We start from the raw sequence: 20,445 nt of genomic DNA, 5'->3' as shown, positions 1-20,445 counted from the left end.
AGGCATTGTGTCACCCGATCAAAACCAGACACCCACAACACAATTGTGAGTTGACTTCATACTCCTTTCATACAGGTCCCACCCCAGAGGTGTACCCACAACACACAATCCCTGAGAAGGCTCCAGCCGGTCGGGCAGGAGGCAGTCCCAGAGCTATATATGGTCCTTCCACCCAACAGCCAATCAAGGGGCAGAGGACAGAGTCAGGGGTTCCAAGACTTTGGGAAACAAGGGGTAAAGGCAATAGAAACCAAGAGGCTACAGTGACCATCTTGCCTTTGTTCAGGAATCCATTCATTCCTATGGCAGGTCCTTGGTGTCCCAAAAATGTGGGACACTTAGAGCCACTGTAAAGTCAGCATGTAGCTATCGCCAGCCCATACCCTGCTGTATGGGCAAGACACATGTGCACAAAAACATACAGTAGGGGTACATGGACGTACCCCCACCCATGGGTGCCATAAGAGTATCCAGGGCTGTTGTACACAAGAAGGAAAATTGAAGAGCTGCACTGCCAGAGGTCCATGCTGGACCTCAATGGCAGAACACAAATGCCGAAAAAACACCTAGAAAAGTGGTAGGACCAAGGACTAGGAAGCCCTGTCCTCCAAAAGGCATTTCGAGCATCACACGCAATAAAGGTCAGAATTCTCAAAATTCCATTATTTTGTAAACTTGCAATATGTAAAATGTCTAGTCTCAATTTCATTAAAAGGGATCTGGTAAAGTGACTCCAAATATTCCTCATAATGAGGGGAACATATTACTATTTGAACCATTTAAAAGCAATATTGTCATCATGCAAAGAATTTCTTCTTAATTATTCTGCTTGTACCCTTGTTAATAACGCATGGATTATGCCGCAAAGTTGACTCACCAACTTCAGATAAACATGTTTTACGTATCTAAGCAATGGGATTTGACCAATCTCATTTTGGTTAAGCAGATCACATAACGCACCTCTGGAGGCTTGTAAATCTGGTTTCGTGTGGAGTTTTTAACCAGTTTATGACCGTTCTCGATGCGACAGCAATGTTCGAGGCAGATGAGGGAAGACCCAATCATTGCTTAAGGAACTTGTATTCATTCCAGGCCAGCATTGTGCTGGCCAAATTTGCTGAAATCTCAATGTGTACATGCTTGTCTTGCCTTAGCTTTGTAAATAGACAACGTTGAGTATTGCCCCCTTTTTCTCATGCAGATCTTAATAAAACTACCCCTAGGCAAGCTTCAACGTGCTATTTCCGCCACAACCCCAATTTACTAAATTTAAGGCCAAGATAATCAAAAAAGGAGACTTCCTCAACAGAGACATTTTTGATGCAATACTCAAATTCAATCTTTTAATTCTTCCTACCCCACAGCAAACCATTGCTTTTGTTTTATTGTAGTTTATAGTCACTCCTTTTGAGGTACATATATCTTTATTTAAAATATCTTTTTATTGAAAGATTTTCATAACAATACAGATGGAAATTTTGCAAATCACTTATTTTTACATTGTAACTGTTGCTGTATGTCTTTCATCTGCATTCTGGAGTTTTCACCTTACTCAACATTTCCCACCTCCCCCCGTCCCATCCAAACCTCAATTCAACTCCCCCCCACAATCCCCACCATCACAGTGAGAGTGGTCATCTAAAAACAAAATCATAGAGGGCTAGTGCTTAGTGTGTCTAATGTCTCTACCATCAATCTTGCTTGCCTCCTTGCTTGTTATCGTGACATTCCCCCGGCCGAGCTGCCACCCCCCACACACCTCCGTCTATCTATAGGGGTCAATTATTTCTCAGAATCTTATTGCTCTGGTCAGGTTGTGGGTCGATTGTCTCGCGAATGCCGCTCTATTTTTGAGATTCGTAGAGGTTAGTGGTATTGCTGTGTAGTATTCAAGGATGTCAGGTATGCCAATTTGGACCCCTAGGTCCTCGGACCATGCCATCGCTAGCCTGTGGTTCCTGCCTAGATTACTGGGGATTGCCATATGCTAGAAGGTACGTAAATGCGGGAAAGCCTCTAGCTGTTGTTCCATCTCATTCTCGCATAGGGCCGGGGTCTGGAGACGGGAGTCCAGCGATGTGTGGGAGTGTATTGTGGCTTGTATCATATGGTATGTGAGCCAATCTCCGTGGTCTAGACCCAGCTTTGTGCTTGCAGCGTGAAAACTGAGGAGCGTTCCTTCCTCACGAATGTCCATCAGCCCAATATTTGCCCAGTCTTGATCCTGTTTATGGTGTATTTTCTGTGCTAGCCCGTAAGACAGTATTGCCTGGAGACTGGACCACTGTGGTGCATTCTGAGTTGGGATCCCCTGTGCGGCCCTCAGTACGGCCATCCTAGGCCCTAGGATCAGGTGTCGCTTGTTCGCAGGTATGGCCATGATTTCGATAGGAGTTAGTGGTTTCAGAAGAGCTACTTCCATTGCCATACAGCTGGAGTGATCGGCTGCGTCTAGCCATCGTTTCATCCAGCAGTCCTGGGCTCCTTGGTGATAGGCTCTCAGGGATGGTGCCGCTAGTCCGCCATTTGTCTTGCACACCTGTAATGTTGAGAGGCGGGTTCTCGGCTTCTTCCCTTTCCAAATGAACTTGCTGATTGCTTTTTCAAATTCTTTTATTGATTTGGGTGTCAGGTTAACTGGAATCATCATCGCTATGCAGATTAATTTGGGGAATTAATTCATTTCAATGCATTTATCCTCCCTGTCAGAGAGAGGGCTAGAGTATCCCACCTGGATAGATCTTGGCAGATGCCCTTCATAACCTGTAGCTAGTTTAGGTCCCGGTGGTTGCCTAGTGAAGCGCTTATATTTATACCTAGGTACCGGATGTGGCTCGTTTGCAGTGCGAATGGAGTAACCCCCCGAGGTCCAGTAGGATATCTTGGTGGAGTGGCATGACCTCAGACTTACTCCAATTGATCTTATATCCAGCCATCTCACCAATCTCCAGCAAGATCATTCCAATGTGCGACAGAGAGGTGGGCCCATTGCTAATGTACAGCAGCATGTTGTCTGCATATAGGGATACGCAGTGCTCTTCTCCCCCCTGCAAGAGGCCCACCCAGCGATCGTCTGCTCAAAGTTTAAAGCACCTTGAAGCATCTATTGTGCTAGATGGAATTACCAATTAATTACTTTGGACCCAATAACCAGACAGACTCAAAGGAGATGGTAAAATACTGCTTTAATCTTAAGAAGTAAAGCAGGGTGAAAAAACACTCATCAATTCGACTCATGCAAGATCATAGTGTCTTATTTAGTTCTAGCATTTATGATACTAGATGCGTCATCTATGAAGTCATCCTATGTGGCAAACTGTGAAACCTATCGAGGGGTGGGATTGGATTAGGGGATTGTCTATAGCTATAGAGAATGTGAATGATAGTTTCTCATTGGTGGTCTCTTTTCTGTGAGGCACATTCTAATCACATGGTATGGGATATGTGTCATAGCAGAAAATGTGGCAGGGGACTAATACTTTGCAACATTGTATGAAAAAGTGCATGGCAGACTATTCTAATTAGTTGGCAACCCAAATCCAACCTTGGATATTCGCTCTTGTTAGCAGCACGTACATAGGTGGTTGGAGATACGTCAGCTCTTCCTTTGTTCCCCAATTAGGCCATCCTCTCTCACTGGTAGGCCTCATCCCAATGTCTTCCAATTGAAGACTGAGCTTGCCAGTCTGCATTGTCTCGGGACATTCGAGGGAGTGTAGGTACATCGCTATCTTAGCTCCAGGCCTAATGAACAGCCCTGGTTTGCGAGCTCGCCGTCACATGTTGCAGGACCATGAAATTGACCATTTTGATGGTGCATTTAACATCATTTGATTAAATTATGCTGGGTGCAGTTCTCCTGGTAGCCTTTAGAGACTTGCTCACTCCACCTCACATAGGCTTTTCCCTTTGTGGTTACTCAATACTTGGCATTAGTAAATGTTCTTATTCTCCTAATCTTTGGAAATATGTCCTTGCACATGGTTTGCTTGTTAGACTCCCTTTGTGCTTTTTGCTTCATCTCTCGAAATAGTATCCTGGGTTTAAGTCCATGTACTCCCATATTTCGCAAGGAAAACAGATTCTTCATCATGTTTCACATTAAGACCCTGGACTCGTAGTTGAGGTATTTGGGTTGATTGACATAAGCCGTCGTCCATTTTGATCTGATTGTAGTCCTAAATGTTAAATATATACCTCTTATAAGAAAGCTTCTATGTATTCTTTGTACGTTGCGTTTTAGCGTATTTACAGTTATTGATGAGTGAATATTGAATTCTTCTTTGTATTCGTAAATACTGCATCATGGAGTACATAATTCTCTTCGTGCTTCAATTACATCGTCGTTCGTGTGTATTTTCATATTGTTTCAACACAGGTTCATTTATCTTTTTTAGGACATTCTTTTACTGTCATTAGACATTGTTTTACGCACATCCACATGACTCACTATTTTATCCATGGCTGCTTTTCAACAACTGAACAAGGGACATCCTTCTTGGTAGCTTACTTCCACTGTTTCAAAATGAAAGTATCTTCTGAATGGCTGCCTAATTGCATATTGTTTTTCCTATAGTCGACGGGGTATGGACATATCGCATAAACTTGTGCATGGGTTACGAATTGTAGCTATTCGTCCCTCATTCCAATAGGGAGGGGATGAGGGGACGGTGACCAAGGAGAATGCGTCCACCTTACATTCTCTACAAAATGATTTCCTATGATGAAGCATGTGGAAGGTTACTAACTCTACTGAACTTGCAAAATGTTTCTATAGCAAGAGGAAAGCAAACGTTTGATGCTGAAATAGCATTGAGTAGGACTACAGCAATCTGTCTCTTAAAGATAAATGCAGATTACTAACTTTTCTAAGAGAAGGATATGGGACATTTTTAACAAGTGCATTTTATAATGATTGGTTAGGGCTGTAGCACCTTAACTCAATTGGAATTGGGCATGTAACTATATAGCAGTCTTTTCAGTTTTAGTTATATGACAAACTATTGGTTCATCCACACACTGCATACCCTAGAAGGATACTGATCAGGGTGCAGAGATAAGATTTGGACCTTGCCATAACCACATCCCATACGACCATGGAAGGCATCACCATTGACACCATCTATTATGCCCACAAGATCGAGCAGCACACTAAAATGGCCGCCGCCTTTTGCTCTGTAGAGCCCCATGCTGAAGCCTTGGTGAACGTCCCGCCTTCTTTCTGCTTGTATTGGCTCAGATGCAGCCTATTGCGGCATTGGAAGCAGAGCCGGCAGGCCCTGTCAGCAGGCCCACGTAAGGAAGGCCCTGTTATAATGCTGCTGCCTGTCGGTGCCAGGCAGACCGTACGTATTACTGTAATCCATCTCTAAGGTACGTGCATACTAGTGTGACATTTCCTGTCCCTGACTTTCATATTGTGATGCAACAAACTGATTGTACTGAGCATTATGACTACAAATATATTATGTACTCAGTTTACTCCTTAATGCCTCATCATGGAACATTTCTCCTTGTGTTACCGCTCGCTCGTTCCCCTGACTGCCTGCAAGCACCACACACTTCACTATGCCCTCACACATTTGTAGTAAGTAGATGCTTGTCCTGTCCTACCACATTGGCTTGCCTCACTATGTTATTCGCATAATATCTAGAGCCTGTCACATTGCACTGCATTTGTAGCATGCTGTGTTTTAAGCATGTCTACAGGTCTGGAGTAGCCCCCACACCATGAGGTGAGGCTTTTCCAGCCCTTAGGCTCACACCTAGTTTGTCTTTTATGCTTGCCTGGAGCAGTCCCCCACACAACGAGGTGAGTCTTTTCCAGCCCCTAGGCTCACACCTATTTTGTTTTTATGCTCGTCTGAAGATGCCCCACGCACCACGAGGTGAGGATTTGCCAGTCTGCAGGCATACACCTATCTTGACTGTAACCCATATGCCTGCTACGTTTTTTACTATGAACTTTCTGTAACTAGTGCCTATATGCCTCTGGGTTTTGTGTGCTTATATAAATGCGAAAATAAATAAATAAAATAACCAGCCACTTGTCATCTTGTTTCTCACTCTGATAGATACAGGAGGATTTACAAAGTGCACCAGGACATTTGTTACAAGGAGAGATGTGAAGGTTCTGCGCTTCGCAAGAAGACCTAAAGTATTCATGGCAGTGGGTATGATCTCAACACCATTATTATTTACAATGAGGAGAGGGCTTCAAACAGAAATTGCAATTTGTTGCCATCCTGAAATGTACTTATTATATTTACACTGTAAGTGCTGGTCAGTGTATAGACCTCCCATAAGAATAGATTATGTGAAGGAAAACATGAAAAACTGTAGGAAAAGAGAGATAGAGAGAATGGGGTTTATGAAAGTGACTTCATAGCGAGGGAAGAGATGGAAAGGAGAGGGAGAATTATCTAATGGTGAAAAAGAATGGCAATTTGCAGAGAAAAGAAGGTAACACATTAAATTACAAGGAAAATGGGAAAATAGGAAGAGGGTGGAAAGCAGGGAGAAGTGAGATATAGATAGAAAAAGGGATAGGGAGACAGAAAATAAAGTAACCATCCCAAGATAGAGATGCCAGAAAGAGTTACGACAGAGAGAGAGAAGAAAGATAAACAAAGAGAAGTATGTGAAACAGGGAAGGTTGAGAATATGGCAGATGGTAAGGAAAAGAGTGTAGAATATTCTGGAGATTGGAATAAGAAAATAATATGAAGTATAAAAATAAAAGAATAGTACAATAGTGACAATGCAAAAGATATCAAATGAATGAATGTGTGTCGATTTAGAGAGCTAGGAGTTCAAAATAAGATTAGAAAAGCAAGGGGCAGAAGGAATATTTAGATCAATTGTAGATTTATTTGGGAGCTAACAATGTATACATCATTCTTGTATTTATGTTGGGTATTTTAAGTACAGAACTATTGCTTCCCCCAAAAGCCATTTGTCTCCCACGGTAGAAGGTGCATCAGAGCAAATGTAAGTCTCTATACATTTGTACATATAAGCAAGTTTTGATCCGTGTATTTGATGTGATGCTCAATTTTTGTCAATGTATCAGTCCTCCAAATCCTTTCCCTTTCCACTTAATGTGGTTTGGAGATAGTCATTTTAAAAACTACAGTCACACCTTTTTGAATTCCAAAAGACCAAGATAATTGAAGACCCTGGGTCATGTTGAAGGCTTCTACTTGTATGTCCAACACTGTTCTTTTCCGAACTTTTGAAAAAAAAGTGCGACATGCCTTCAAAACGTCACAAAAACGCAATATCCACAATACTCTTTGTAAAAATGATGACATTCAGAGATGAGGGAGCAAAACATTTGTAACCTCAAATACAATAATGGATTGAAAAATGTATTTCAAATGATGCTAAATTCATCTGAATAAAACACAAAAAATTCTGGAATGCTACACAATGGATGGTGTGTGCACCTGAAGGCCAGCTATTTCAAAGTTTCTCCATTTTGATCTGTAAAATGTAATATACTGTATCTTCAGTCACTGTAAAACTAATCTGCATGAATCCAAAAAAGCAAACTCCAACGTAACACAGTTGTCCTCAGTTTTAGGACCTGAGCCACCACACATGACAAACAAAGAGTCCAATGTAATTGTGTTTGTTCATTAATCTAATGAAGAATCTTGCTGCTCTCCCACTGCATATTAGTGAGAGATACCTCTTCCAAATAAACCTGTTCCCTAATTAATAGTTTAGTTTCACAAACCCCAATCAGGATAACAAATATGGATTTCCAATGGACTCCTTCCTCTCATGGATTAATCATCTTTGATATCTATCTCCCAGCGCAGTTTATCTTCAGAATGTTTTCTGCCATCAAGGGGTGCAGCATGGCTGTCTGTCGGTTCTGTCCAGCGCCTCTACGTCTCCACAGTGGCTGCCTGAATGACCAGGCTGTCCGCTGCAGGCTGTAGTGTCCAAAGAAAGAGTCACCTGCCCCTGCCCTATTTGTTTGTTTTTAGCAATATCTTTGTCCACAATAGCAGCGGACACTAGTTTGTCCCACACCCACTTCAACATTTCTCACAGAGCCCCAATGGATCAATGGATGTTGAGGCACACTATACCTCCATTCTGCATCAAGAAGGCTTGGAGGTACTTAGAATATTCCTGGATCAGAGAAATGACACCAACTCCACCCCCACCAATTTCATTTTAGAGTGTACCAGGTTAGCCATGGAAAAAAACCTTTTTCTATTCAGGAGCCAGATGTACAAGGAAACGAAAGGGGTCAGTATGGGGGCTACCTTCGCCCCAGATGTCGCCAATTTATACATAGTCCAATACGAAATCAACAATATTTCCTCTGTTGAGAACCCGTATCGATCCAACATCACAGTTTGGAAGCAGTATATAGACGAAGTCCTCCTGATCTGGAACGGTACATCAAGGGATTTGTTGCTTTTTCACCATTGGCTAAACAAACGCAACCCACACATCAAATTTACAATACAGTGGGACCATCACAGCATTGACTTCCTGGACCACCATATTTACAGGACGGGGGATCGACTCAAGACGGAACTATATCGGAAACCAACCAAACTAAACAGTTTGCTCCACTTCAACAGCCACCACCCTAATGGCCTTAAGTACAATCTCCCCTACTACAAATTCCTACGTATCAGGAGGAACTGCACGCACCCAGACAAATTCCAAACACATGCTCAAGACCTCCACATGAGACTTGCACACAGAGGATATCCATGAAGAGCAATCAAGGACGCAAAGAACAGTGCGGCCCACACCCATAGAGACATTTGCCTTGAAACCAAACCCAAAAGCAATCTAGATCGCTTGGTATGTGTAAACTCCTTTAGTCCTTTGAGTGATTTGATACAGAAGACCATCAGGAGACAATAGCATTTGGTAAAGAATTCCGGCTCTTTAGACAAGAAACCCTGTTTTGCGTTCAAAAAGAACAAGAATATGAAGGCATCGCTGGTGCACACTTTCATGGAACCCACCACATCCACTAATACCCTGTGGAATCTCCCACCCCCGTCCAAGGCTACTTCAAGTGTGGCCACTGTGTAGCCTGCAGCTTGACCATACAAAAACAAGTCTTCAAGTATAAGAACATTAAATGGACTCTAAGAGATCACACCAATTCCAATACCAAATGTGTGATATACATCATTGAATGCCCATGTGGGCTTCTATACGTAGGCAAGACTATCAGGGCCATCAAAATGAAAATTTCCAAACACCGGTCCTGTATCAGGAATAAGATTCCGGACAAACCCTTGGTCAATTATTTCGTCCAAAACCAACATAACGACACTGACCTCAAATGGTTTATTCTCCAAAAACTGAAACCCACCTTGAGAGGGGGAGATATGAACAAGACACTGACCGAGTTAGAGCAAAAATGGGTGCATAAGCTAAATACTGTAAAGGAGGGCCTGAACATTTCTGTGAAATGGAAATCCTTCCTGTGATATCATGATAGTTCCCAGAAACTATTCCTAGTCCACTCTAATTTACACGGTAGCCAGGGTATGTGGATCAGACACTGGGCTCCAACATCATGGCATCCATTTTAGTGCCACAACTGGGTATATGATTTAAGAAGACTATGCTGTATACTGTGTTGTAATCTTGTTAAACGTACACATTGATCAATTGAGTTCCTGTTGCACCATGATATCTAGCCCTAGTACGTGACATTTTAATGCACGTACAGCACATCACCCCTAGCAGCACATCTCTGATGTAGGCACCATCCTACCCATAGATAGATGAGGCCTCCTTTCCATGTATATAATTGGCATTGGTGATGTGGTGGATCTGCGTGTCACGCCCATCGCCTTCCGTAGTTTTTCACATTATGACACTCAGCAATTCGGCGACCGTGCAACACGTTGTCTCACCATCTACCCAAGCCGAGCCATCAGATGTCAACTCAGGACCCATTCGGGCCTTACTACATCCAATGCCATGATTTTAAAATGTACAGTGTTTATCCGTTCGCTTTGCCATGACAACGTTTTCTAACAATATATTTTAGGACCTCCACTATTCCTAATTATGGTCCAGGTCACCCTAAAATTCATTATAATTGTTCAAAGATGAGGGTATTAACCAATAGCCCAACCATCAGAACGACCGCCACGTTGGCGTTTTCAAATTGGCCACTGCTACTTCAGCAACGGTGGCCATGACAACGTTGTCCATCACCAGAAGACGCTGCCAGCAGTACTTCGGATCTAATACGCAAGAGAGAGGTAGGCAATCCGATGGGATTCATTGCAGTTAACTTGGTACTCCTCATCAATCTACTTCCACTAACTATGCTCCCGTTCCTCTTTACCCCCGGGGCCACGTGCACTGGGATTATTGCACCCTGCGGCGAGCCTCCGTGTTCAATGAACTTGCCACACTGACAGCCTTAATCAGCAGGCGGCGCCTCCCCATTTTGTAACATATCCAGATTCCAAGGCGCACATGTCTCTAAGCGCAATAATCAGTTTGTATGTTGTTGTTTAAACGATCTCCAGTCTCCTGCCACTTGAGGGAGGCCACAATGACAACTAAATCTGACCTATGGCCATTATTACAGGTTCCAAACCAGCTTTCCTGCCTAATGGTGTGACACACATCCTGCTGCCACCAGTCAGATAAGCAGCAGATTTTGCAGATGCCACTAATATAACCATTCGGTCTCGCATCCACCTGTATTTGAACATAGGTTACACATTCACACACAGTCCTTCTCCACAGATTGGACCTGTGTCTCCCAACCAGTGATGTCTACATAGTGATACCCGATTGATTCAGGGTTTCACCCCTTGGCTTCCCATGTTCCATTTTCCTACAGACACGGTAAGCCCTACCTGTTGACCCTAGACAGGCATTATCAATTGTCACATTCAGTGTGCCATATGAATTACCATTGATATTTTGCTACCGACCTTTGTAGCACTAATCCCTCACTGTGCTCCATTTTATTTTGACAGCACATGCAGAACACCCAGACGCCGCAGTCTTCTTGTCCTGACGAAGACCCACGTAAGAAAGGCTCATATTCCAGACCCATAGGGCCGAAACACCTTGGTGTAGACTTTGACTTTCAAGTCACAGTGCTGCCAAATACTCACCGTTTGTCTCGTGATTGTGTTAAATTGCACTTGATGTTGTACGTGTTCATTTGTTATGACCCCTGTCTTGTTATACCTTGACAGTAGGATATGTACTGTGTAGATTTTTATGTACTTCACCCCAAGCAATGTATCTTGGATATATACCCATTGTAATTCACATTGCTCTATGAATGCAACAAATGGGTTGCTGTGTCGTGTCTCCTAGCAGACATTTATATGTGGTTGTGTTGAACTAAAAGAATAAAAGAAAACATTTTGAAACAATTAAGGTGTGTAATCATAATTGATTTGGGTGATTTGTTCTCTCATGTGCTCAAGGGTTTTATTTTTGTGTTTGTTTTACTGACCCGTTCATCAGTGTCCGACGACAGTTTAGACCTCCTGGGTAGAATAGGGTCACAACCAGGAGCCCCTTTGTTTTGATCATGGCTCTGGATGCTTTGCATTCTTCCTGGGTGGAAACTGCTCTAGGAAACTCTGGTTTCTTACCCGACCTCTTGGAAACTCGAACAACACCACTCATGTTTGGTAGATGAAGAAGAGTGTGTTCTGGAGGAGAAAGAGCTAATCTTGGAATGGTGGTGCCGCTTTTTTAAATTTTTTTCCACACTCCTTCAGCCTGGAATTGTGATTGGAGGAAGGGAAACTTGTAGTCTGTGTTTTCTTCCATGTGATGACCTTTGATTTCACTAGAGTCATTTTCAACAAGGATATAAAGATCACTGCTTGCTGTTATTTGACAGCCTTGGGTGTCATCGTCGGACCGGATTCGCACCCCACCATATCATGTTCAAGCCTGAGACAGAAAAGACACCAGGAGTGTGGATCAGTTACCCAGTGATGGCATGTTTTCCAGGCTTTGAAGCCTGATTTAGGAGATGACATTTTGAAAAAAGCCTGCAAAATTGGCAAGTGACTTTCAAAGGTCCAGAGTGTTGTCGCAAAAAAAAGGAACTCAAAAGAATGTACCTGACTCTGTATATATGCAGGAAATACGTTGCAGCACGAGATGACAGTGACAAGGTGGATGAGATAACAGAGCCAAAAAGTGCCACGTGGTGGTACCTGGTGGCTGAAAAAAGTGTTCCACTGACGACTGCAACCAGTGAGATATTTCACAAGATGAGGTTTCTCTGGGAGGAATGTGTCCTTTAGAATGATGAAATGTACATCACAATGTTTGGATAAAGCATCATGGCATTGACAGGCAGTGGTTATTTTTAATAAAGTATTTTATTTTCAAAAACCAATGACAAAACAAAATTTACATTTCATAGAGATCTTATGGAACTGTGTGAAGTGTCTTGTCAATACGTAGTACAGACAATAATCAGGTACTTTAAGCGAACAAATTTAAACCACGAACATAGGACAGACACATAAGGGATGGCCACAAGGTGACAGATACATGAAAATCAATTATTCACAGTAATGCAACTATTTGTAAACATTGTTGGCCACTGCACCCTATATTATTAAACATATAGAAAAAAAGGGGTAGAACCAAATATTTCTGGCCCTTGGTCTTAGCGGGTTGCTGTGTATGCTTTCCAGAATAAATCACTCTAACTATGTGCCATAAAATAACAGTATGAAATAGATAGATGGATGCACTAAAGTGCAAGGTATCACAGTTTGAGTTGAACATAGTATCAATGTTAGAATCAAATAGACTATTAAAGTTTATTTGTATATTTGTTGTATTTATTTAATACTATTCCTAAAATAAATATCATAGATGCTTGCACTTACTTCTTTAATTAATTTCACGTCAAAACTACTTCCATGTAAACATGTCAGAAGAATGAACAAGAATCCTAATGTAACAATTTAACCCTAGTGTTGTTGACTATTAGTGTATTACAGATAAAGCATTACCAACAAAATGTCAACCAATGTTAAATGAATTAATTTCACATCAAAAGTACTTCCATGTTAAAATTCTGGAAGAATAAACAAGAATCCCAAAGGGACAGTTTAACCTTAGTTTGTGTGAATATTGGTATATAACAGATAAAGAATTGTGAACAAAACATCAACAGACTAAGTATTGCTAATAAATGTTGCTGGAGTATGATTACATGATATTAAATCATTACAAAATAAGTAACACAAGAGAAGCACACATTAAAAGGAAAAACGAAGATAAGAGTAGGTGACATTAAAGGAATGCAAACAAATTGTTATTTGAAGCAATATAAATAAGTTTCCCACAAATTATTAATGTTCCAAACAAAGTTATTATTTCATTTTTGCTTATTCAATATACATTCATAGTTGCATGATTTAAGTATGGTTCCAATATCATCGGTAGGGTACAACGTAGTTACATCACCAGGCTTTTTTTGTGGAGTTTTTTGCCAAAAATGTTTAGCCGAAAAAACTAATTTAAAAATATGGGGGCTGAGTGTCACGATGCCTGCCCCCAGACATCAGGAGCAGACCCATCTGCCCAGAGTACAGGCACCCATGAGAACTCAGGGAGGCTCATGGGGCTTTATGGACTCAGTCCTGGCGCCGTTGGCGCCAGGCTCATATTGCCTTGTTTAAAACTAAGCAGGACATCCTGTAGAGAATTCATGTAAAGGCCACTGTGAGGCCTTGAAGGGATTACTTTCTTCCAGGGACTATTTTTCTTGGGTGTGGTACTGGAACTATTTTACCTGGGAACTACTTTATGGTGGCTATTTAAACCACGCCGGAGAGCAGCACACGCTCCGGGTTATTCTGCATCTCAGCAGCGTAACGCTCACCCTGCCTGCAGCTCCACATCCAGTCTACAGCTACATCCGTCTTGTTCTCCGTGAACCGAACCTGCAAAAGAGAAGAGGAAAAGCAGATTAGAACAGGAGCCACACCATTAGTCGTCGCTTTCATCGGGGAGTCGCCGGACCTGTGAGGAAAAGAAAACATCTGTTACAGCACTGCACTGTCAGCAGCAGCGCCGCGACATACTCACCAATGCTCCTTTCATCCACACGATCCCGCAAGGCACTCTGTTGACATCGCAGCTCGGAGCATCTGCATCTGCAAAAGAAAGAAAAACAACAGGTGAGCTGCGCTCTGCAAAAGACATTCAAATTCATACAGCAAGATACTTACTTGGTACATTACCGCTCGAGGTGTCGCTAGTCATCATCCTACGTCCCTCATTCCGGAGAAGCGCCACACCTGCAAAATATAGAGAGGACAATTGATTAATCTCTTAATGAACAATATCGCTTGCTAAGATTAGTGCTTGGTGCAAAACTGATTCTTACCTTGGCGCTACCTCAATCCTTTCGGAGACGGAACATTCACCTTGGGCCATTCTGCAAGGGAAGAAATATATAAAAGGAGCAAGAGTGAACTATAAGACAATTGAACTCTAAGACTTGCATTATACTTTGGATTGGCATAAAACTTACCTCGGAGTCATCGTAGTCTGAAAACTCTGCCATAAGCTTACGGACCAGTGAAGTTAACTGGTTTCTACGCACCCCTGCACGCCGACGCAGGATGGAGAGCCCATCATTCCTAATAATAAGGTGAGACATGATGAGGGGAACACAAGGTGGTTTCGGAAAAGACAATGTTAACCCCTTTTACCACGGTCAGCTATTTACCATTTTACTACTTTAGGAAAATCCTCCTATGTGCCAGACAGACGAAACTGAGTGGGCAAGTGCAGTCGCTCATCACTACGCTACGAGTCACATTGGCGGAGACCGCTGCAGTCCAGCTTTGTTCGGCGCCCCTGTGGAACCCAGGTGAGCGTAACACTGAGGTATATGATATTTTATTTTCATATGGGATATGAGGATATAAGCGTTAGGGGGTGTGGGGAATAGGGACTAGGTAATAGGAAAGGCGGCCTTCAAGTGGAAAACCCCTCCAAATAAAGAAAGAAAATTCAAGGATTTTTTTCAGCCGAATGTATTTGGCAAAACAAACTATGACAAAAAACCTGGCGATCTAAGAGCATAGAACCCATTGGTAGTGTTTTCACTTACAACCATTACCATGTGCGCCTTTTATTCTGCTTCCATTAAATCAATAATTAATTAGGCACTGTATTATGTAGCATGCTACTATACATTTGCTATAAAGCAAGGTTGTTGGCTACTTAGTGGCTTACAGTTAGTCCCTACCCAGGATTTAATATTATATATCTAGTAAGATACCATGATTGTTTACTTTTTTCAGCATATCCTTTATTAAACTTCAGAGACTATTAAAGTTTGGTTGCATAAGGTGGCACTTAATTATCCACTATATTTTTATTTCCAAATTGCATCTGTGAACAGGCAAGTGATTATTTAAATTAGTTAACTAGTTATGTTGGGGTATGTTAGGCAGACACCTGTGCAGTTCCCTTAGGGACCACTGCAAAAGATTTAAGACTACAGGTGTTGGCAGTAAACCCACTTGGTAGCAGTCTGTACCACCCAGATTTACCTGGTAGCTGTGGCTGAGCAGTCAGACTTCCCTCAAGAAGAGTTAGGCAGTATGCAAAGTATACACAATAGGCACTCAGATACAATAATACAAGCAAACACTGACCAGAGCTTTGGTATCAAAGTATATAATTATTTATTTAAAAAAACACAGTTGAAACACTCCAGCACTCTTATTGTAAAATATTCTAAACACAGTTACTATTGTAATATATACACCCCTTTTTCCTTATCAGATAAGTCACAGTAAAACACCACTTATTTTCATACAGAGGTGAGCGCTTAACTAGATTGCACTCCAATAAGTTTGTGAGAAAGGGAGGGAAAAAGACAGAATATGGAAAGGTACACCACTCTAAGATTCAGGAACACTGTTAGCAAGACAGAAGAGCAAAAGGTCACTGGTGAGCCAAAGTCCAAAGGCTGGGCCCACTCTTAGAGAGAGCAGGTCACAAATGCGCCCAAGATCACACAGTTACACTAGGCTTAGAAAGTCTTGCAGAGGGTTCAAAAAGAGTTTAGAGAGGCTTTAGGAAAGTTTAGCCAGGGTGTCACAGACTAACCCAGGTTCGAAAGCCGGGGGCTAAATCTACCCCGTACAGTCGGTAGCAAGGGAAGCCAGGCGGGACACGGTACCTTAAGTGGGAAGGATCCTCCAGCGGTGGCAGTTGTTCTGGGTAGTGGGTGCAAGTTGAGTCGTCGTCCAGGGGAAGAGAAGATCTCGACTTGGAGGAAAGATGAAGGTTGTTGCACTACCAGGGCAGAAACCAGCCGCAGAGTTTTCCGGTTAAAGGTGGTACCTTTGTTTCGCGGTCGTGGTAAAACGTGGTATCCCGGTTGCCGGGGTGCTTGGCACGGGCAAGGTGGCCACGAGGTACGTCGGGAAAGCGAAAAGACGGTGAAACTGGTTATCCCCACCAGTAAAAGGAAGAAGACTCTCTGGCGGGAGATCTCCTCTGTCGTTGTGAAAAGTGGTGAGGCAGTCCAGCAGGGCTCCACCGGTGGTGGTGTCGTGGCAGGTCGGCTCAGCTTCCCCTCGTCGGATTCTTAGGTCCTGTGGCGACTTCTGAAGTTCCAGTCCCCAAAGCCCTGCTTTTATGCAGCAAACCCCCATTCACTCAGCCTAGCTGTCACTCAAACATGCTAAGTGGTGAGCCGGCCGGCTCACCACTTGGGCCAATCAGGATGGAGTGTGACTTGAGTTGCCTAGGCAACTCAGTCCAGGGTGCCTAAATTTCCCTCCACTCCTCCTAAGTACCCCAGACAGAGTGGCACCACTTTGGAGGGATTCTGTGGAGAAGCCCGCAAAAAAGTGGAACAAAGGGCTCGACTTGGGTTGGAGTCACAGAAGAGAACACAAACGCCATTTTAGAATCAAGTTTTGGCAAAAAATACCAACCGGAGAATTAATATTAATTAAATAAACCGGCAGTATGTTCGAGGCTACCGTAAATAATGAAATAAAGGTAGTAGCCTAAAACAATGGGAAATCCCATAGGAAAATATTCGCGGTAGAATATAAAAAGTAGTATCCACTGCCACCAGCCAAAACTTGATCAGGGGTGACGGAGACGTGCCCCCTCGACTAACAGACCCCGGGGCAATGGAATTGCCCCAGCCAGTACGTCCACAATATGATGGTTTGTACTGGTTCTGTTCAGAATTTAAGACTAGTAAAGTCAATGGTGACTTTACATGCCCTGGGAGACAGAAGTCAGTCCCAGGGTATGGAGTCTATACTGGGGGGTCACTATGACACCCCTGTGTCACTGCACTGAGGGTGCTGTGTAACACACATCACAAAAACACATGAAGCCCTATAGAGTAAAAGACCCCATAGCCCATTAAACACATCTAGATTCAAAGAAACACACTCAAATCATGCCCAAGAATGAGGGTAAAAGAGTCTCACTCTTGGCAGGAGAAAAATATAAACCCCAAAAATCCAGCAAAGCTGCTGGGGGACTCACTAGGTTAGGAAATTCAGCCTAAACAGAGAATTCTCCCTAACACTCGCCCCCCCCAGACTAAGGGACAGGAGGATTTAATCCACTCCTGGATGAACCTCATACCTCTAGTCGATGACATACATCCTAGAGAGTCCATCAGCATTTTGATGGTGACACCTTGACCTATGTTCTATGGCCCAAGCAAAGGGTTTCCTTTGTAAGCTATATGACCTACAAACCCTTTGAGGAACATCAGTATTTTTAAAGTTATAGGGGACCTGGTTGACCAGTCCCTCAGAAGTGGTTTCAACTTCTGAACCTGTGTTAGGCTTTTTCAAGGGGTCCTTAGAAAGGATTCCCTTAGATCTAGAGGGGCCTCCAAGGTTCCTCACCACCTCTCTTGTGGGAGCAGGTTGGGTCTTAGGCCTCTTGGTTGGAGGGGTTGGGGTTAGGCAATGTACCTGCTTCCCCTTCCTCTTAGATCTAACCTTACCTACTTTAGGAGTTTCCCCCCTAATACTAGGATTTGAGTTGGAATCTTCAGTAGAAGGTCCAACTGTCTGAAGGTTTTTGGCCTTAGACTTTTCTTTCCTGGTTTTCCACCAGCATTGAGAATTACCAGCCCTCTTAGGCCTAGGTAGGGGTCCAGTAGGTCTATCCTCCTCTTCCTCAGAAGCAGGGGGAGTCACAGACTCTGAGACTGGGGGAACAATGATGGAGCTTGGTGGGGGCTCCCATTTCCCTAATGTACTAGCCTGAAATGTGCCTGGGTTAGAGGTCAACTTACTAACACCAGGGCTTGTAGTGGGGGTCTCAGTAGAGGTTCCCACAGGCTTAGAGGGGTCCCTTAAGGTGGCCTCTCTAGCTAATTTGGTTAGGTTCTGGGTCTCCATACTGGGAGGCCTGGGGTATGTGACACTACTCCTAGTGTTCTCAGGTCATTCCCCAACAGGACCTTCCCAGTCTGAACACTGACAGGGATCCTCACTGTCATGTTGTTACACTGAATGAGGGCTGGTAGTATAGGAACCATCTGGACAGGGCCTCCAGACATTTTAGTGGGACCTTTGGGTGCTTTTGCCACATCCTCAGGTTGAAAGAAGCTTTCATCCACTACTGTTCTGCTGGCCCCAGTGTCTCTCCTGGCAGGAGTATCCTGGTCATTGACAAGAACACTGTCCACATAATACACGTTAGAGTTAACAGGTAGGGAGTTATACACAACCCTATTCTGGGGACTAACCAGACCCATAGGCTCTAAGTTTACAGTTGCTTGAAGACCCAAGGGTTCTTCAGCAACGAGTTCAAAGTGGGCACTAGCCATCTGTACTTCATCCTCAGGAGTAAAGGCTAAGGAGGCTGTGCTGATCCCTGCAGGTTTACCCTTGTATCTGGGATCCCCTTTGATATGGTCAGTAGCCTTACAGATATAGCATTGTCCAAATGCTCTCTGAAAGGGTGGCTTGTTCTGACCTCCTTCTGGTGGTTGACCAGAAGGTACACTAGCCTGATTCGGTTTACCCTGGGGCTTACCCTGGTTATTTTGTTGTTTGTGGCCCTCTTTGGTATGGGAGGTATTAGAATTCTCTGGATTCACTTTAGGTGGCTGCTTTCCCTCATCCTTTTTCTGAGTGACCCCTGAATCCTTGTGAGTGGCTCTGTTGGCAACCCACAAGTCAGCAGCCTTAGCTAGTTTTCTGGAATCTAATTCCTTTGAATCAGCCAAGTGCTGTCTGAGCTCAGGAGAGCAGGCATCGTAAATTGACTCCAACATGAAAAGATTTTTCATACCTTCATAAGTGTTCACCTTGTAACCCTCTAAGTTTTTCAAACATTCACTCACCCAGGTAGCCCAAGAGGTACCATCATTATTTTTGAGGGTCCTAAACCTCTTAAGATACTGGGAAGGGGTCTTCCCAAATCTAGCTATCAGAGCTAGTTTCACACATTTATACTCTTTCCTATCCTCCTCCCCCAACTCCATTACCTCATCAGTTGCAACAGGGGAAGCCTAGAGAACAACCAGGTGAGTAAGTAATTTCCTGTGATGTTCTGGAGCCCATGATTATATTCAAACAGAGACAACCAATCCAACACATCCAACTTAGGCTCATACATACCAACCAATTCTTTAGGCATCCGGGGTCTTTTAGGACTGGAACTTCTAGAGGAGCCAGAGAGAGAAGCATTTTCGACAGATAATTTCTTCATTTCTTGCTCATGCTTGAGCTCCATTTCCCTTAGCCCCAGTTTTTGATTCATTTCCTGATGTCTCTGTTCAGCCAGAGTATTCAGTCTTTTGAACTCTAGTTCAAGTTTCATTTTCTCTAATTCGAGATATTGAGGACTAAGTGTGGGACTTGGCAAAGGCCCAGTAGGTACAGCAGGTAGAGCAGACAGAGGCCTAGGGGGGACAGTCACAGCAGCCTCACCCTCCTCTTCTGACTCTTCCTCAAGATCATCAACATTTTGATCAATATCAATTTCTATACTGTTATCTACATTTTCTGGCATGGTAGGTTCCTCAGACCCATCATCCAGACTTTGGTTAGCTAACAACCTTTCTATTAATTCCATTTTCTTGCCTTTAGTCAGGAGGTTCTTATGCTTACATAATACTCTTAAACAATCAGCAGTTTTTGTAGCAAGGGACTCTTGACTATAAGTTTCCATAGTATAAAGATTACCTTTTTCAGTGCTAAGATTTGTGGTTAGTTGTACTAAGGTATCCTAAAGCACTCTAAAGTGTATACTCAATACAAATCCCACCGCTGTACACCAGTGTTAGGCAGAAACCTGTGCAGTTCCCTTAGGGACCACTGCAAAAGATTTAAGACTACAGGTGTTGGCAGTAAACCCACTTGGTAGCAGTCTGTACTACCCAGATTTACCTGGTAGCTGTGGCTGAGCAGTCAGACTTCC

The 20,445-nt window shown here is 43.2% G+C and overlaps 1 protein-coding gene across 10 annotated transcripts in view; it reads left to right on the top strand.

The window, feature by feature from the left end:
- Positions 1-20,445, top strand: part of SNED1 (sushi, nidogen and EGF like domains 1) — a 3,218,914-nt gene that overhangs the window by 2,976,747 nt on the left and 221,722 nt on the right. For 5 of the 10 annotated variants that reach the window (XR_011276037.1, XR_011276036.1, XR_011276038.1 and 2 more), the window contains one exon: positions 6,075-6,173. The exons of 1 other annotated variant lie outside the window; for it this stretch is intronic. Coding sequence is in view for 5 of the 9 variants with exons in the window: in XM_069618130.1 (XP_069474231.1) it covers positions 6,075-6,156 (82 nt within the window). In the remaining 4 variants the exon portion in view is untranslated. Of the gene's footprint in view, positions 1-6,074; positions 6,174-10,994; positions 11,403-20,445 lie in introns of those variants that run through there. 4 more of the 10 variants (XM_069618135.1, XM_069618129.1, XM_069618132.1 and 1 more) reach the window with 3 other exon arrangements.

Source organism: Ambystoma mexicanum, chromosome 10 (genome assembly GCF_040938575.1).
Source record: "Ambystoma mexicanum isolate Mex_15411 chromosome 10, UKY_AmexF1_1, whole genome shotgun sequence".
Classification (NCBI taxonomy): domain Eukaryota; kingdom Metazoa; phylum Chordata; class Amphibia; order Caudata; family Ambystomatidae; genus Ambystoma; species Ambystoma mexicanum.
This window is presented reverse-complemented; position numbering and strand designations above follow the sequence as displayed.